Consider the following 18,010-nt stretch of genomic DNA (forward strand, 5'->3'; position numbering starts at 1 on the left):
CTCTGAAAGCGATTGATTGACTTCCAAATCAAACCTAAAGTTTACCTGTATAATTGCGCCCGCGGCCCTTCCATTCACTGGTTTTGCTGTCACGGGGGGATGCAGCCATTCTGTGTATATCTCTTCTTAATTACCAGTAATAAAACACTTGCCACAAGTTAGAGTGGCTCTCATTGCTGTACAGCCATTACAGCTGCAAACATCGTGCCTAGAAGTATAGCTTAATATTGTAGCACATCAATTGAGTTTGGCTTTGTTCTCCTCTTTCTCTGCACTGGCTAATTGATGTGAAAATCATTCCCATCCGATTGTCTGCTGAGACTTGGTATATCTGAGACAAATCCCTGTCCTGTGCTTTGTTTGTGAACACCCTGTGACTTGGAGCTGAGCAAAATTGATGTGCTGTTGGCTTGAGAAACTGCTGCAGAAGCTGGCCAAGCTGGCAGCGGTTATCCAAGCAAAGCACAGAAGATTTAAGAGGCAGGGTTAGTGCACTGGGGCTATTTTTATGCTGCTTTTTTTTTTATTTTATTTTATTAAATACTTCAAAGGCAGGGGAAAATGCATCCTCTCAAGTAACTTCTGCAACAATTGTTGCATGCTTGAATTGCATGGAGGGAGTACCTTGATCTTTGATTGCATTTAGTCAAGACCTCACTACTGCAGTGCTTTCCTATATAAATTTATTTGTGTTGCTTTGGGTCTCTCACTGCTTAATGAAATAGTCATATGGGAAGTGTTTTGGGAAAGCTCAGTCTGTGGCTCTTAAGATTTCTGCCGTGTTATTTAAACACACAAGCACAGGTTATATGCCGATATAAAGCAGCAGCTGTGCGGACTAAAGAATTTTTCAACGTGCATAGGTGATATCCATGCTATACAAAGAGTTGGATTGTACATTCAGTTTAAGTTTGCCTTATCGCTAAGCTTTGTTTTAAGGAAGACATGGGAAACAAGTGGACTTCTTAGTTTTATAGCTGCCCAGGTACATCAGCTAGAACTCCTGAGCCTTTTAATTTGCCTAATACTATGCAAACAGTAGTGAACATTATCTTGTTTTAAATACAAGTTTCTTAGTAATGCTTTTTGTTATACAGTAAGTAGGTTGAGAGTCTTCTGCAGGTATTTTTACTTCCACATCAGATGGTATGCTCTTGCACAGAGGTCACCCGAAGTCCCTTAAACCCTCTGTTTAGGGCGTAGCATGCTGCAAGGATGCAGATGTTTCTTGGGTGGAACGTGTCAGCTTTTTAATAGTGCACAATTACAATGCAGAGCCATTTAAGGCACTAATTGGAAAATATTGTATCCATTTAGAATTGCAGAGAAAATATATAGGTAAGCAGAGTGTAATTACCCAAAGTGGAATTGGCCCAAGACTTGAAATCCATACTCCTGCAAATAGCACAAGGAGATTTTTAATGACTATAGATGATCAGGCTTCGGTTTCTTGTCTTCTTCAAAAGGCAGCATTTGCAGGAGAACCATCCTTGCAGTGTCATGGGAGGGGACCGCTTGCACAGTGCTGCAGTACCCCTCAGCCGACATAATTGGCAGCATTCTGTCTCCCAAACTGTTGGTTTTCCCTTATTGGGCTCAGTCAAGTTCAGTACCAATAAAATGAGATTCTGCTTGTCTAGAGACAAACACAAACCAACATATTACAGTCATTAATACGTAACGTGAATTTTGATATAAAGGATGGAAAACCTTTATTTTGCTGTATAATTGCACAATAATTACATTTGTGTAATTACGTTATTCCTCTACGCATATATAAAGAAACTGAAATCTTCTGTTGAAGTATTTACTGCTATTGTGCATATTGCCGATAATGCTTCTTTCTCTTGAAGTAAACATCTGTGGCACAAAAGAAGTTGGTATTTGTCCAACTGAAATACTAAGTCTTAAGTAATTACCAGCCCAGAGGTGAGTTAAGGATGCTAAACATGAATTAAAGATCTTCCCATGTTTACCATTTGTTTTAAATTGTACAAATCTTTCCCCCTTTTAGACCTCGATAGTGGTGTTGAGTGCAAGAACATTAATCATGAAATGGCCCATGGATGTCATCAGTGCTTCCATGGAAAGTCATTGTCAGAAAATTCATTCTAATTCAAGGTTAATTAGTGTAACATTAAAATTATGTGTTACAAAAATTAATTACTTGCTGGGTCAAAAAGTGTATTAAAAAGCTTAATGCCTTGTGTCTGAGATTGCATTTCCTGACTCAAAATCATGTTCCACCTCTGCTGCCCTGCCCAGGAATATCCAGCAGAAGCAGCGGGAGCTCCGGTTGCAGGTGTCTTCTGCCCCTCCTGCTATTTTGGCACCTTGGTCAGGAAATCTGGCTCACAGTTCCCATTAGCAGATAAATGAGTTGCTCACCTTGTTCTCCACTGCTCTGTTGAGAGATTTATAACCAGGCATGGGCTAATTTAACTGATTTCAATGGTGACGGTCTGTGACTGTTTTCTGTAGCATGCTGGAAAACACAGGTTGATCTGACGGTGTCACAGCTTGGGGGATGATTTCTTGGTGATCTGCAGGGCGATTTCCAAGGAATCCCCTGCAAGCGTGCCACGTGCCGTCCCAAATCAGGAGAGACCGATACTAACAGTAAGTCTAACTTACTAAGTATACGTAGTAAACAAAGACAAAAACCTTCTCTCTCAAACTACTTTGAGCTACCTTTCTCTTTGGAGTTGCTGTTATATAAAATCATCTATAGTTCATAGAAAATGTCCTAGAACTGCTTGTCAAAAGGCTCTGTTACTGCTTTGAATGTATTTTTATGTTATAAGAGGATAAGCACTCCAGCCTCGGGGCAGGGCTGTTAAAAGTACAGGAAACTGTATCACAGCTCTGCTGTGATGTCCTGCTGCGAAAACAAGCGTTACTTTTCACAGGTTTGGCTGTTCTGGCCAAGGATCAGAGCAACACCTTGAACCCAACCCCAAAAGCTTTACTTCAGTACAGCCATAGCCCTTTCCGAGGCCAGCTGGGTTTTCAGATGTGCGTGTCAGCCCTCAGAGGGGTCCTATGCCATTTCCCATGTCCTTGACAGGCAGGAAGATCTGAACTTCCATTGCATCCCCTCCCACGGTGGCAGAGACATGCAGGGACTTCAGGTGTGCAAAGACTTGTAGAAAGGGGATGGGAAGAAACCGCTGGAGGCATGGATGGAGCAGCCCGTGTTGCAGAGCTGAGCAGGGGACAGTCGTGGGTGATGCCTGCCCAGACACACAGTTTTAATCTTTTGTTGCAGCAGAAGCAGAGCCTGTGGGTTGAGTGTTTCGGACCTGCCAAAGGAATGAATGAGCTTTGGGGAACTTGGCATCCGGGTGACTTAGGCAGCAGTGAAAATCTTACCCATACTGTGTAAGTCGTTGCTCCCAGAAGAGTCAGAGATGTCAAAATCCCAAATCTGTGTAGGAAAACAAATCGTATCATGGCTCCTGCTTTTCATGCTCTGCTGCTTTTCCCCCTCTACGTTTTTGCTGGCTTATGAATTTGATTCTAAATTAATGGAAAAATTGAACTATGTGTCACTTTTAACGTTTCTAACGTTATTCTCTAAGTCCAAATGTGGAGCAATAGTATGTTACATACTAATATTAGTGTAGTGTTTTTTAATAGTCTGTGTTAATTTTGTTGGTGGTGGTCACTACTTCATAGCAAGACTGTGACTCTCTGTGCTTTTTTTGTTGACTGGCTTTGTTAATTTTCTCCTGGATGTTGCAGGGCCGGGCTCTGCTCCACTGGGCGTGCGACAGAGGACACAAGGAGCTGGTTTCAGTACTGTTACAGCACGCTGCTGACGTTAACAGCCAGGTAAGAAAGAAATAAAAAGTTGAATTTAATTAATATGTTATATAGCCTCCTCACCAAATGTTTCACTGAATTCTCGCAAAACTCCATAGCAAGTTCTCTCAAAGCACTTGTCACAGAGAAGCACGTCCAAAAAGGTAACCTGGGAAAAATAACAGAATTTGGTTGCACGAAATACATAGTCATAAGGGGCCTTTTTCAGTTCCTACTGAAACTTCTCCCTGCAGAAAAGTTTTTTGATCACCTGGCTGTGGCTTCCAACGGGACTCATGGTACTGATGGCAAAAGGGATTTCCTGTGTATGAGGTGTTTTGTAGCTTCCGACATAAAGTGCATTCTCCAGTGTATTTTTTGTAATGCTGCGCTCTCAGCAGAACTTTGTAGACTAATAGAAAGAGAATCTCACTTTGCCTAGCAGAAAAGCATCCGATAAATGCCTGTTTTCAGCAGAGCACGCCACAGGGCTAGATGATGTTTCAGATCACGGTGTGACGGGCACGTGACAGCTACAGTAAGATCTCAGTGCTGACTGAGGGCAAAGTCAGACGGCTTATGCCATTTCCATCCCCACATACCCACCTCACCTCCTTGAGGGTCACCATTTCTAGTGCGGTTTGACTTAACTGAACATAAAGCAGCTTTTTAGCCACTGCAGTTTGCAGCCCATGTGTCTGAGCTTAACTGGCAGCAGTTTTACGGTACCTTAATAGTCCAGATTGTGAACTGTATTGGTTCAGCAACCGCTTTGCAAGGGGTTCATGCCAGCCAGCCAGCTTGAGTCTGCCTGTGCTCATGAGTCAACGCTCCTAGTTTTGTGAGCTCGTTGTAATTAAGGACCGACCCGTGTAAATGCAATCATGTTTGGAAATAATCATCCAATGTATTTCTGTCAAATTATGATTGACTGCTCTTTACCAGTGTGGCACTTACTGGCTTTGCTCTCGTGCCCAGTTTGGACATAGATACACCTCTGCTGACAAATTCACTAGCTCTTACCGGTGAGATCTTAAGCAGCCTTGCCATAAATGCTTCAGGAATTGGTAAGAGGTGGACCTTAAGCACAGTTGCAATCTGAAGGCTTATCAGCAGACCTGTAGTGTTCACAGGCTACAAATAGCTGTGTTGGTATTTACACACACCTGAAATTGTTGTAAAAAAGTCTTTCTTGCTCCTGCCTGGGCAGAATTGCAGGTGGGATGGGTATTAGGAAGCGTGGTTCCGCAATAGCTGATGAGACATGTGTCTTCATGCTTAGACCTCGGGGATTTCAGTTGTAATGGATTTTATAGGAGTTTTTCCTTACATAGAAGAGGGGTAGTGGAACCGGTACGAATGGGGGGCTTTGTGTGCCCCACTGTCAGACTGGACCATCACCTTTCAGTCAGAGCTGGTGAGTGATGTCTCGGATACATACGGGAACAGCTTTGCCTTGAAATCGGGGAGGAGTTGGATCAAACACCTGCTTGTCCCCTTTGCCCTGGCAGCCCAGGAGATGGTTCTGTCTGAAAAGTAATTTCTTTTTGATGCTTGTCTCTTTCTTTGGAGGTAAAGTCCGACTCCTAGAAGAAGAGGCTGAAGGGAGAGTCATCTTATTTTTTTCCCTGAACATTAATTTTCTGATAAATTTTTTTTTTTTCTTTTTGATGTATTGCGCATTTTCTAACCAGATTATTTTTGGCCAGTAACAAAAGGTTAATAATAGCCATAAAAAGAAAATCAATCTTTGAATTTTTTTTTCCCCCACCAAGGTAATAAAGGAGAATTTTTTATAAAGGTCTCTGTTCACACGTAGGTGTGTTCCCAGAGAAGGCAGACACATTTTTATTCTCAGCCATATATAAATTGCAATAACATTTCAAGACTTTATGACCTAATGTTTATTTCTCTTTTTTTTTTTATTTTGACCTTTACCCTATAAGAATTCACATCCAAAGCAAGAACAGAAGGAATTTTAAGAGCAACCAGAAGAAAAAGGGAGAGGGGGAGAAAAAACCTCTGGCTTCCTAACAGGCCATAAACACCACAGTGCCTGCTATTAGACGTTACCAAACGCGCTATCAGTTAACGTGTAGGCTGTAAAGAACGGTTGGTTAAGTGTAAGGGAATCTCTGATGACTTGAATTGGTGGCACTGTTATTTCAGAGCAATGTGCTTGCAGTAGAGGTTCCCCTCGCAGGCTGCAGGCAGAATCTCTGCCAGAGCCCAGCGTGCAAGCAGCCTCTGCGATTTCCACCCGCTGCTCGGGCCTTCAGGTATTTTTCTGTCTTGTTCAATTTTGCAGCAGTAGCTGCGTGCAGGCGACGTCGGAGATAAAGAATAAATTAGGGATTACGAGGGTTATGAGCAGGTAGTGAAGGAGAGAAATGTTACAGACCAATTTTTTTTTTTAAATTGCCTGTGTTTTAGTATGCTTCTAAAAAGTTAGTCAAACAGGCTGACAGATTTATGCTCTCTTCCATTACCTTTTTAATAAATACTCTTCCATCTTGGCTCTCTTGGAGTGTGCTAAAGGATTTAGCTGCCCTAAGCAGATGGTGACGGCGATGCTCTACTAGGTGTCCTGGAGCAACTCATACCAGTCACTGTGCCTGTAGATGTGCCTTAGTCACGTTTTACTGCCTTACTTTATCTTTGTACTATCTGTTGTCCAAGTACTTGCAGTCTCTGAGTGGAGAGGCTCTGCATGAGTCAACTTAGTGCTCTTTGTTGATAAACAGACGGCTTGGGAGCAGGAGGAGAGATCGCCTGGCTCTGCTCATTCCTGTAGTGTGCTCGAAACCCCTTTAATTCTGGGAATAACCACACAGTCCTGGACTGCAGTGGTCCAGTGCCTGTGCTTTTTGTTTTAAACAGTGGTACTGCGGTTTCAAAAGAGTGGTTCACTAATGTCACTGCAAAGCTGCAGCCATTGAGTTCTCTGATTGTTCATAATTAGCTCTAATAGCATATTTGAAAAGAGGTGGTAAGCGATTGCCATGGGCAAGGGGATACAGAAAGGCAACAGGCTTCTCTACTTTGTTGAAAAGGGGCATTTGTGTAATTGAATTACCTAAATATTCAGAGCCAGAGGCCATTTCAAAGTGGGTGGTGGGATGGTATTTTGGAGCTCTGCTGAAAATACCCAGAGCTTGGGGCTTAGTCTGAAAACAGCCCTCCTTTCACTGGAACTGTTTGCCTAAAATGTAGGCTTTCAATTGAGTGATGAAGTGAAAGGACGGGGAGTATATTCATAACGTAACAGTTATGAAGGAGCTCGGCAACATGATTATAACATCCATTTCTAGCTTTAAAATATATGAAGACATGAATAAGTTTTCCTTGCAGAGGATGAGCAGCAAAGGAAAACCTTTTTCTCCTACAGGGAGAGTTTTTCCTTGCAATGTTTTCTCTGGCCTTGGAAAGGAGGTGTTCTGGGGCATGGGGAGGCACTGAATGCAAGCCATGCAAAATTGCACCCCAGCTCCGCGCTGCCCTGCAGCTCTGCCACGGCATCCTCGGTGTTCCCCGTGCCAGGAGCAGCAAGCTGGCCTGGTCAGAGATTTTATTTGTCCTCGGTGGTACCTGGTAGTGTAGTGCCAGTGTGGAGGAGACGGCAAAACTCAGCTCCGCTCCTGGATGCGAGGTGCACCTCAACCAGCTTTCAGAGAAGCTCCTTTAGTGTATTTAAGGAGAAGTTTAGGCACAGCGTACTGCTTTAGTGCTTTTAGGTGGAAGAGTGCACTTGGGGTAGGGTCTAAGTCTGGTCACCTCCTCCTGTAAGAGCAAGGCAAGTAAGGCAGCTTGAAAAGGAGAATTCTGGGCTCTGGTGCAAAGCCCCATGCAATCGCTCATCCTACGCAGGCAGCGCTGCAGGTATACAAATTACTAGTGCTGTTTTAAGAATGATGAAGGGCATCGTGGTACAGTAATTGTCCAGTGAGAGAAGGACAAATAGCATCTCTCATTTCTAATGTCAAAACGGTAGACCATAGACTCTCCTCTTGGACTTGCTGTGGCTGCACTTTTTTCCCTTTGTGGGTACTCTTTACTCCAAAATAATAATCCGTGTGTTCAGGGTGTGCCCTTGGGAATGCGTGGGGAACTATCCTGGAGTGGTTGCCGCAGATCAGCTGATGCTGAAAAAGCTTTTCAAGCCTATCTGACCATGTGAACAAGTCTTAAAATATATATTTTTAGTTGTAAGTGGAACTGTATCACTTGGCATACAGGATAATTAAGGGCTTTATACATATCTATGTGGTAGAGCAGCTGAGTTAAAATTGTATCTAAATATTATTTTATTATTTTTAATCTACATCATTGTGCAGTTCTGTTAATCAGCTTATCAGTGTTACGGTAATCTTTTGTGTATGCTAAAATTCATACTATAATTATGACGACAAGAATGAAGAAAGCTATAACTGATCTTCAGGTTTTATTTGCTGACCTTTCACTTTCCTAGTAAAGGTGCAGATCATTGTACTGAGACTTCAAACCGCTTGTCAGCAAGTTCTCAGTGGTCACCCATGGACCCTCAGGGGTTTGAGAAGGAAACCCAAGAACGAAAGCTGAAAATCATCAGGTTAGGAAATCTGTTGCTAGTATATGTGGATTTTATTTTATTCATTCATATACACCAGTAATTTCAGTGAAAAGCATCTAGCATCTGTGCTGTCTGCAGAGAGGTGGTTGCTCTTTGGTGCCAGTGTTGTTTCTGTATCTCGTACCGTTTCACGCAAGGCTGAAAGTGCTGCTGCCTGAACTCACGCTTGTCGCATGTGATTTTGAGTTAGCCGAATTTTTTTTCTAATTTTTTTCTTTTTTTCTAAAAGACATGTAGAGTAGCAGGAGGAGTGTGGTTGCCTCCCCAGCTTGTCTTTTTTTCCCCGGTCCCCTGCCATGCACCTCTAGCAGGCAGCAGCTTCCCTCCTCTCTTATTTACATGCTAACCTACTTGTGAGTCAGAGGGCTTCAGAGACGGACGTGGAGTAGCCGTCCCCTTGTAATACCTTCACTCACATCCTCATTGAAAAAAAAGAAAAAAAGAAAAAAAAATCTTTTCAAATGAAGACAATACAAACATAATAAATGGCAGGGAGGGTTCATCTCCCTCATGACTCAATCCTTCTCAAACAACATTATTATTGACTGGCCTATTGGTTGCCAAAAAGGAAAATCAATTGTACTAGAAGTAGTTGCTGGGCCACAGATCATGGTACTAACCCAGCAGAGACAGGTTGATTTTTATCAACTATCTAAAGACTAATTTCCACCATTAGCTAAAAACGAAGTAGAAATTATGGATATGTCGAAGATTGCTAAGATTGGTGGTCTGTTGGGTTTGTTTTATTTGTATGGTTTTTCTGTTTTCCTGCCCAACTCTAAAATGATTGTGTCTGTACAGGATAGAAAGAAGCAAGGAAAAGTCAGGCCTGGTTGCCTGCTGGTCACTGCCTTTTTTTTTTTTTTTTTTCTTTTTCAGTCTTGTTCATTTGTATTTCACAGGAAGAATACAAACTGCTTCAGTCTCTGCATGAGCCTCATGTTGGAGGTGTTGCGTAGACGTTTAAAAATTAAGCTGGTCCCGGCAAACATGCATCCCTTCTCTGCGTCCTGCACAGAATATAGGTCATACCCTCATTTTTCTGTATCTGTGGAGAGATGTTGAGGAAATCGGTGTGGGCATCTTGACTGTTATGACCGAGGACCAAAGGCCACGGGCTGTATCTACACAACTTTCCTCCTCCCCAGTGAACGTGTGTGTGTGTCCATGCAGCCCACCACCTTTGCTGCAAGCTGATCGGTGCAAACACATTTGTAGGTAGGATGCCAGCTGCCAAAGTACTCTGCTGTTATGACCATTCTCTAAACCTGGCCGAGATTAAAAAGGAAAATGTCTGAGCCTTGTGCCCTTGCAGTTAATGTGCCTAGTATAAATTTCCCCCTAAATATACTAAAAGCCTGGCTCATAAAGCCAGGAGGGATCCTGCCCTGGATCTGATGATTGCTGCAGAGGGTTTGGCGTAGTTATGCTCACAGCAAGCGGAGGACGTCGCAGGTACCGCTGAATTGCCCGTTGCTGCGGTAGGAAGGTACAGTGGCAAACAGATGAAGACACTGCACAAAGATGCAAAGCAATGAGAGCAGAATTATTAACCACAGTAGTTTCCTTTTTTCCTTATACCCCTCCCCAATCGCTGTCTCAATATTTCTGTAGTCGGCTTTGCCAAGCAGATCTCAGAAGACTCTGCAGGCTCCTACCCCTTCAGTCTTGACATTGTTGCCAATGGGTGTGAAAGCCATTAGCCAAAAGAAAGGAGAGATCTGCTTAGTGACAGAGGGTAGCTTTCTACATTAAAGCATTGACATGGTGCCAGTCACACAGTTATTAGAAGTGGCACGGCTCCATGTCTCTCCTGCGGGTCTCTCTGTGGAATGTCGATTGGCAGCAGGTTGAATGTTAAATGGTCACCACTCAGCAGATGCTGATTTTACGTACTGAGAGAAAAGTCTCTTTCAGCAGAAACATTTGCAAAATATTTGCAGCTCTAAATATATGCTGGGAGATGCAGAGATTTATCCCTGGTTTGCTCTTCAGCTTCTGAGACACCTCAAGCCTCATCAACACAGACTGTAGGTTGTACAGACGATGTTTCCTTCTGCTTGTGCAGGCTGGGCTTTTTTGCATTGTTTCTTCCCATCTTCCAGCTTGACATGTACGGTCTTTGTTTCTTCTGCTCCCTGTAGACTTATGAATCATCGCATCGTTGCTAGTGCAGCAAAGCAGTTGGCACCCTTGCTCAGGCAGTCGGCGTGCAGCATTGCCTGCAAAGCAGGCTCACGAGCCCAGAAAGCAACTGCGGGCTTCTGTGGTGTTCCAGCAGTGATTTCAGGGTCCACACGGTCCTTTCAGCCACTACATGCAAAACCAGTGTTTGAAAAAAGAAATCCAAGAGCTGGTCCTGAAAAAACTAGCAGTGATCTCTCTTGCATTACCCTCAAAATCTAAAACTGCTTTCAGGGTAATCAAAATGCAGGGTTTAAAGCCAGGGACCGAAGGCAGCTGCACATTTTGGTGGATTGCTTTGAGATTGCATGGCTTGTGGGCATCGCCTTGTATCGAGGGCTGTGTTGTGCGGAGGGAGGCACTTTCCACAGCCAGTGCTGGTGGAACAGAGTCTGGCAGTAGGCACGTAGTTCTAGCCCAGGGTGCGTGACTACCTTCTGCATGAGGGAGCCTTGTGCCTCTTTCCATGCCTGACCAGCACAGCTATTTTGTGGTATAATGGCTGCAGTCTCTGCCAAGGCTCACAGTAGACAGAGGCCAGCAGCAGTGAGCTTTGAGGTGCTGTCGTGTGTTCTGGTGCAGAGGAGAAATATATCTTACTCCCTACTGTCTTTATATGTCTTTGCAGAGGCAGGAAAGAGCCTTACCTTATATGCCTCCCTGGGAGGACGTGGGATGGTCCCATGCCCCTGTGTCTCTTGGTGTCAGGGTCATCTTGGAAATAAGCATGTGTTAAAACACCTGTCATTTGTGAAGTCATTGTTAGAAATGCTTTAGCCTCTCATTAAGGTGTTTGGTTAACTGCGCAAACAGGATACCACTGGCAGCCAAGCTGGTTTTTCAGGTGAGCACTTCACCGTAGGAATGGTCTGTCATCACCTTAGGAACAGTCTCTAGCCTTGCTTCATTTCCTATAGACCTGGCGTCACCTCTCCCTGCCAGAGGAACCACCTTTGCCAAGCTATCAGCTACTCTTTGCTCGGGAGAGATGGTTCCTAGAACATCTCAATTTTTTTTTGCGTTCAGCCTCTGGAAAAAGCTTTCCCTGTTTCGAGGGAGTTAAATTCTGTCACTGACCTTCTCCCTGAGGACTTTTCAATATGAGAAAGTCTGGGTTTACTTTCCAAATGGAATTTTGTATTCATCTGTTGTCAGCAGTTGTCTCTTCCAGTTTCTTCTGAAAAACAAAACTAAACAAGCCCCCACACACCAAAAAACGCCAAAAAACCAGTTCTGAGTGCATCATTGAATTTGCAGTCTTTGGTGCAAAGTACTTTTGTTAATTTTCCTAAATAAGATTGTTCTGACACTTTAAATGTTGGGGGAATAACTCTTTGTGCTTATTTTGTTTAGATTTTAGATAAGATTTTTGATGATCATAGCTGTTCCTTGGCTCCATGGATTGTGAGTGGCGAAACGGCACTCAAAATGGCAAAGCTAATTTAGGAGGTTCCTGTCTCTCAACTTGTACATCTTTCTTCTGCATCCATGAGAACAGCTATCAGGGCAGGAGTCTTTCTAGCTCATTATCGTGTCTCCAGCGGCAGGGAAGAGTGAATGCTTAGGGGACAGAGTGGGGTAAGCATACAGTGATAATTTCATATATTTTCCGAGAGTCTGTGACTTGGAGGCTTCTTGAACCATTGGTATTATCTTTGCACTCCTGGCTTTTTCTTTGATAGATTTCTGTCATCCCTCTTTGGATTCCCAACCTTTTATGCCAGTGGGAGTTCTGTAGTTTAACTGTGCATTTGCTTTGCGCTTGCCACAGTCTTTTCATGTGAGAACCCATCGTTCTTGTGTAATGAGAAACAGTAATTGTTCCCCCAGTTACCTTCTCTGTCCTGCTTTTGACTTTATTGGCCTCCTTGATTCTCTTTGATCACTTCTTTTTCAGACTGAGGAGTTTAATCTATTTAATCCTACCCCATTTGGAAGCTGCTCGGTAACTTTGCTCCTTGTCATTCTTTGAATCATTCCTAGTTCGTTCTTATTTCCTTTCAAATGAAGGGAATAGCACTTCTCTCAGTGCCCAAGCTGTAAGTACAATAGGAGATTTAATGAAGCAATATAACGATGATTTCTTATTTCCTCTTCCCCCTCCCCCCAAATGCCTTCTTGTTGTTTGCCTTTCGTCAACTACCATTGAATACTGAGCTGGTATTATAATAGAGCTGTCTATAATAACTCATGATCTGTTTCCGCAGAGGTAGTAGCTAGTTCGGAGCCCATCGCTGTGGATTTAGACTAAAGATTGTTTTTCCACATGTGCATTACTTGGTGTTTATTAGCGCTGAATTTCATCTGCAATTTTTTCACCCTGTCACCCTGAGTTCCTTTTGTAGCATTTTACAGTCAGCTTTTGGTTTAAGAGACTTGGATGCTTCACTCTCAGCCTGCTTCCCTTGTTCATTTGTGTGGGTTGAACAACCCAAGCCCTTGCACAGATCCCTCGGACTCCAGCGATGACCAGCAACTGTACAAGCTGTTGTTTATTCCTATTCAATCTTTACTTTTGTCCTCAGTTATCAAGCAGTGCGAAGACCTTCCCTCTTGCTCTATGACAGTATCATTTAATAGCCTTTGGTGAGAGGTGTATCAAAAGGCTTTTGGAAATCCACATGAGGGACAGCAGAAGTCTCAGTGGTGCCTGCATAGGGAAATGAAGGTTGGTGCCGTCCTCCCTCTGCTTCTCACAGAAACACTGCTCGATTGCTCCCTTTTGCAACAAAACAAGTAAATCCTATCCTGGAATAACCTTCTAGTTTCTCTAACAGACCAATTGGCTGTCCCAGCTTAGACATCCCATGTTGCAAGGCTCAGCTTGGCTGGAATAAATCACCCTGTCCTGAGAAGTGTTTCTTATAAAATGAAGGCCTGAATTTACATGAAGGTGGAAGGTGTGTTGAAGTTGTCAGCTGCATTTGTTCTCAGCTTAGGACTTGGCTATTTGCAAGCTGGGTCCCAGCATTGGAAGAATTGGTAAACTTCCATCATCTAAATCTGTTTCTGCTGTTCCAGCCAATTAAACATTAAAATGAGCATGACAAATAAGTGTTCGTTTGTGGGTCAATAACTCCATGGTATGTCTGTGACATGGCTGGCCGAGACAATCCATTTCAGTACAGTCCTGGGCAAGCCGACATCTTCAAGTACGTAATTGCTTTTATGGGGAAAGAGAAGTAATAAGGATAATGTAGCTATCAGGCCCTGACTTACTAGTTCTGAAACTTCCCCTTGCCAATCAAATTTCTTTGGTATTCGACCCGTTTTAGGCTCATTCCAAAGGCATTATTGTGATGTCAGAAAATATCCTGATGGATATATGCATTTTCTCCAGTGTTAGATGTTACCTTCTTGAAGACGCTTGGTTTTGTCCACCAGCCAATTGACTATCTGTATAAAGAGCCCTCGGTGCACGCTTTATGGCAGTCGACAGGGTTGCCTTCTCCCTCTCCTTTCTTTTCCCCCTCCCCTATTATATATATATTTTCTCAGCACTATTAGATTATTAAATGCTTAATGACTATTCCAAACTATACTTTTGATGAGCTGCAGTAATAAAACTTTGTAACAGCAAAGTGTGTGTCTGGTTCCTTTATAGGAAGGGCACATTTGGGGAGCTGAAGTAATGGGGGATAAAACTCAATTAATGAATAGAAATAAAAAGAAGTAAATGAGGTAATCAAACTCAGAGAAATTAGTATTGGCAGGTTCTGAATGATGCTCTTGGATGAACAATCTTTCAAAATCCTTCCTTGTATGCTGCTGCCGTCTCTTTATTTATTATTAAAATAACATGATCCATGAGGCGCTCAGGGTGACTCCCAGCCTAGCTAATTCTAATTAATCCAGTCAGGGAGAGCAGCAGGGTAAGTGGAGCAGTCTATCGGATTGAAATTCATAACTTAATTGAGGTCAAAGTCCCGAGTTGGGAGAACAAAAGTCTTTCGCTGGGACCAGGCAGATCAATAGCAATAAATATCTGGCTTGGATACAAGTAGCTTATAGTGACGGATTATCTGACACTGGCCAGAGGTCTTGGTCTTGTGCAGGGCAAAGTCCCATGGCATGTACAGCGTAGGGTGACTTTTATCAGTGGTCCCTCCAAAACCCTGAGGAACCCATAAAGGGCTCACAGGAGCCACAGAAGAAGGATGTCCGTAAAGAAGTCCGTGTGAGTCATGCCAAAATTTGGATTTGGTTTCTCAGGGTAGGGTTGTCTCGTCGGTAGCACAAGGGCATGTGTCACATTAGTGCTGATGGAGGTTGGAAGAAGTTGCTCAGGCTTACAGGAACTTGGAGCTAAATCACGGCTTGTCCAGAGAAAGACCTTTAGGATCAGGGGAAGCTGAGCAGTAGATTGATGGGCTTTATGCCAAGTCTGTATTTATAGTGTGTTTACATAAGAGGAGAGAGGAAGGTTGGAAGAGGGAAGTGTAAATAATCATTAAGGTAGATTTGTAGTGTGAGAGAAACCAGCAGAGGCAGATGTGGTCTCGCCTGTTCTTCAGAAGAGCAGTCAGTGTCTCTGCTCTGACCTCCAAAATGTTCTGTTTGTAGGGGTTTGTGCCTGCTAACGGTGGCTGGTTTCCCAAGCCCTTACCCAAGCACGGCATGACTTTGGGTGTTGACTGACCCCCTAACTCCTAAGCCAAGGGAAGAAGCCAGAGGTCCTAGCCTGAGACCTGTGGCATTGCGTTGTACGCACAGCCTTCCCGAGGAGCAGGTACTGAGACATTTGTCAATACTAGCAACTGAAGAAGCTTCTCTAAACTTTTAAATAAGTGGGTACTTCAACTGGAGTTCAATATTAAAATGCAATCTTCACCCAGTCTGTTATTAATGCGATGTTTATGCAGATTTGACTGTTCTGCTCGTATCCTCTTTGCAGAGGACAAATACTGCTGTGGTCAGCATTCGATACATCCCTGATGGATGTTGTTCTGCCAATGTACTTCAACACAGCTTGGAAGAGAGATGGAAACCGCAGCTTGGATGCAGCCGGTGGCTTAGTTTGACATACCTGCTCCTCCCATTAACACTGCATAAGTCTACAGCATCTGTTAATGTCCGACTTGCCAAAAATGTTCAGAAGATCTCTTTGGCTCCACTGTTTGGGTTTAGAGGTCTAGGTCAAACGCCCTGTCTGCTCAGCTTTCAGGTTTTAACATAATGAGCGACTGTTGGTATTTCTGTGTGTCTAAATGGTTGGTCAAGTACCCTCATACCCTGTTGAAACTGTCTCTGGAAAACACCTCTTGTTTTCCACTGCAGGGTGTTTGCTTTGTGTGGACAGAATATAGTAAACGAGGCAGCTGTTCAGTACCTATATATACTTACTATTCCTATATCTGGCTGTTACTATATAACACTTGCTATTATACTGTATACTGCTTTCCTGATTCGTGTCCCATTCAGCACAACCTCAACCTCCTCCTTTTAAGTTGGTGGCTTTACTCTCCAGGTTTCTGTTGCGTTGTCTGTATGCTCCTGCTTCGTTCCTGCCCAGCCTGGACAGGAGCAAAACAGAGTTTCTGAGGCTGTTAAACACAGTTGCAGATAAAACTGCATTGGCAACTATCGTTTTCCCCTTTACCAGGGGGAGAGGGGGGCTGAGTAATTTATTTTGTGTGCATATAAAAACTAACAGAAAAATCCAGACGGACCACAGTGCTGAACAATTTACCACTTAACAGTAAAATGTCGTGAGCAATGCGTGTCCTGAATGTACAGAACTTTGAGATGGATATTGCCTTTCAGCTTGCATTGTGGCTCTGCTAAGGTTTAGTAGAAAAACATTAAAACGTGAATATTACCATTTTTTTCCTGTTCATAGAGACATACCTGTGATGCAGACCTGCTCTTTGAATTTTTCAGAACCAGCAATTGATACACTTTGAAGCGCTTTTGCTAAACTCCAGGCTCCCCCCATCTGGTAGTGGTGGTAGGCTAGTTTTATTTATTAGTGAGAGAATTTGGGTTTTTTCAGCTGAGAGAGAGAACAGGATCTGTCCATTCAGAGCTAGGTTATCCATAGTTACATACATTATTAAAAAACATAGCGGTAGATGTCCATATCTGTAGCATCCCTGTTGATTTGGTGAGGAAATTCCCTTTATGGCTATTTTCAGAATCGAGTTCAGGTTTCTAATTCTCCACTTTTGCTACAGAGTACCAGCGTGACCTTGAACAAGTCACTTGATTTCTTTCTGTCTTGGTTTCCCATTTGGGAAATGGTGGGGCAAATAATTGTTTTTTATCTCATGGATATAACAAGATTATAAAAATATGGTAGTTCTAAGATCCTTAGAAAACTGATCAAATGAAATTAAACAGAACTTGCAGTCTGGATAAAATTAGATGAAACAAGCATGAAACTATTACTGAAAGAAATGTTTCTTTATCTTCTACAAATAAAAATGCAAAGTGATTAAGTGGGTCTTTCCTAGCTATTAGCAATAGCAGCTCTAGCCAGCTGACTTCTGTCACCCTTGAAAATTAATTTGCGGGGTGCAGTCTTGAATTTAGTATGCTTACAATAAATACCCCTAAAAACGTTGGTCACCTTCTGTGATGCATGATGTTACTGCTGCGATAGTACTGCAATTACTTGCCCTATAGATAAAAAGTGGCTGCTCGAAATGAGATGCTCTAACACAATGGTTTGCAAATTTCTTTTAATTGATTTTTTTTTTTTCCCCTCCTGTGATATTTCCTTTCTTTACTCTACATCCACCAGTATTTTTATGAGGCAGGGGAAAGGAATGGGAATAGCATTAAAGGTTATTCTTACCCAGGACTGTTTCAGAGGTTTGGTTCGTAGGATGCACGCACCCCGGGCAGCTGTGGCTGTGCAGCGAAACCATGGAGAGGGGTGGCACGGAGATGGCCGTACCCCCGGGCAGCCGACCTGCCATCCAGCTACCCGCTGGAGAAAACCCAGCGTATCCCTGCTGCTGACAGAGAGGCTGGGCACGGTTACTGATGAGCTTTGTGCATGCGGGAGATGTTGGGAGAGAGGAGGAAAGCACCAGCTCTGTCTGTAGGCATTTTCTTTCCCTGGCTTGGCGAGTCTCCCTTTCAACGTGGCACTCAAAGCAAGATAGTGATTAATGAACAAAACAGTGAGGAAGGAGTTTTGACTGGTTGACTTTCTCCAACACAGAAGGAAGATAAGAGAAGTATTTCAGAAAGCAATGGGCTGGAATGTGCTACAGAGCAACCTTAACACATGCTTGGACTTGGCCAGAAGCCAGGTTATCTGTGTGCAGGAAATTTCAATTTTCTTTTTTCTTTCCTTTTTTTTTTTAAACTCAAGTTTTAATCACGTTCAGACTGTGCAGATGAAATCCGAGTCAGAAGCCAGGTCTGCAAAAGCTGCCTGGTTACCTTCTCTGTGATGCCCTATTC

The 18,010-nt window shown here is 43.2% G+C and overlaps 1 protein-coding gene across 1 annotated transcript in view; it reads left to right on the forward strand.

Moving 5' to 3' along the window:
* The window catches only part of ACBD6 (acyl-CoA binding domain containing 6), a 53,388-nt gene that overhangs the window by 34,412 nt on the left and 966 nt on the right, over positions 1-18,010 (forward strand). Inside the window, exon 6 of the mRNA XM_009695133.1 lies at positions 3,745-3,834. Within this exon, the coding sequence (XP_009693435.1) occupies positions 3,745-3,834 (90 nt within the window). The remainder of the gene's footprint in view (positions 1-3,744; positions 3,835-18,010) is intronic.

Source organism: Cariama cristata, unplaced genomic scaffold, assembly GCF_000690535.1.
Source record: "Cariama cristata isolate BGI_N322 unplaced genomic scaffold, ASM69053v1 scaffold12792, whole genome shotgun sequence".
NCBI classification, from domain to species: domain Eukaryota; kingdom Metazoa; phylum Chordata; class Aves; order Cariamiformes; family Cariamidae; genus Cariama; species Cariama cristata.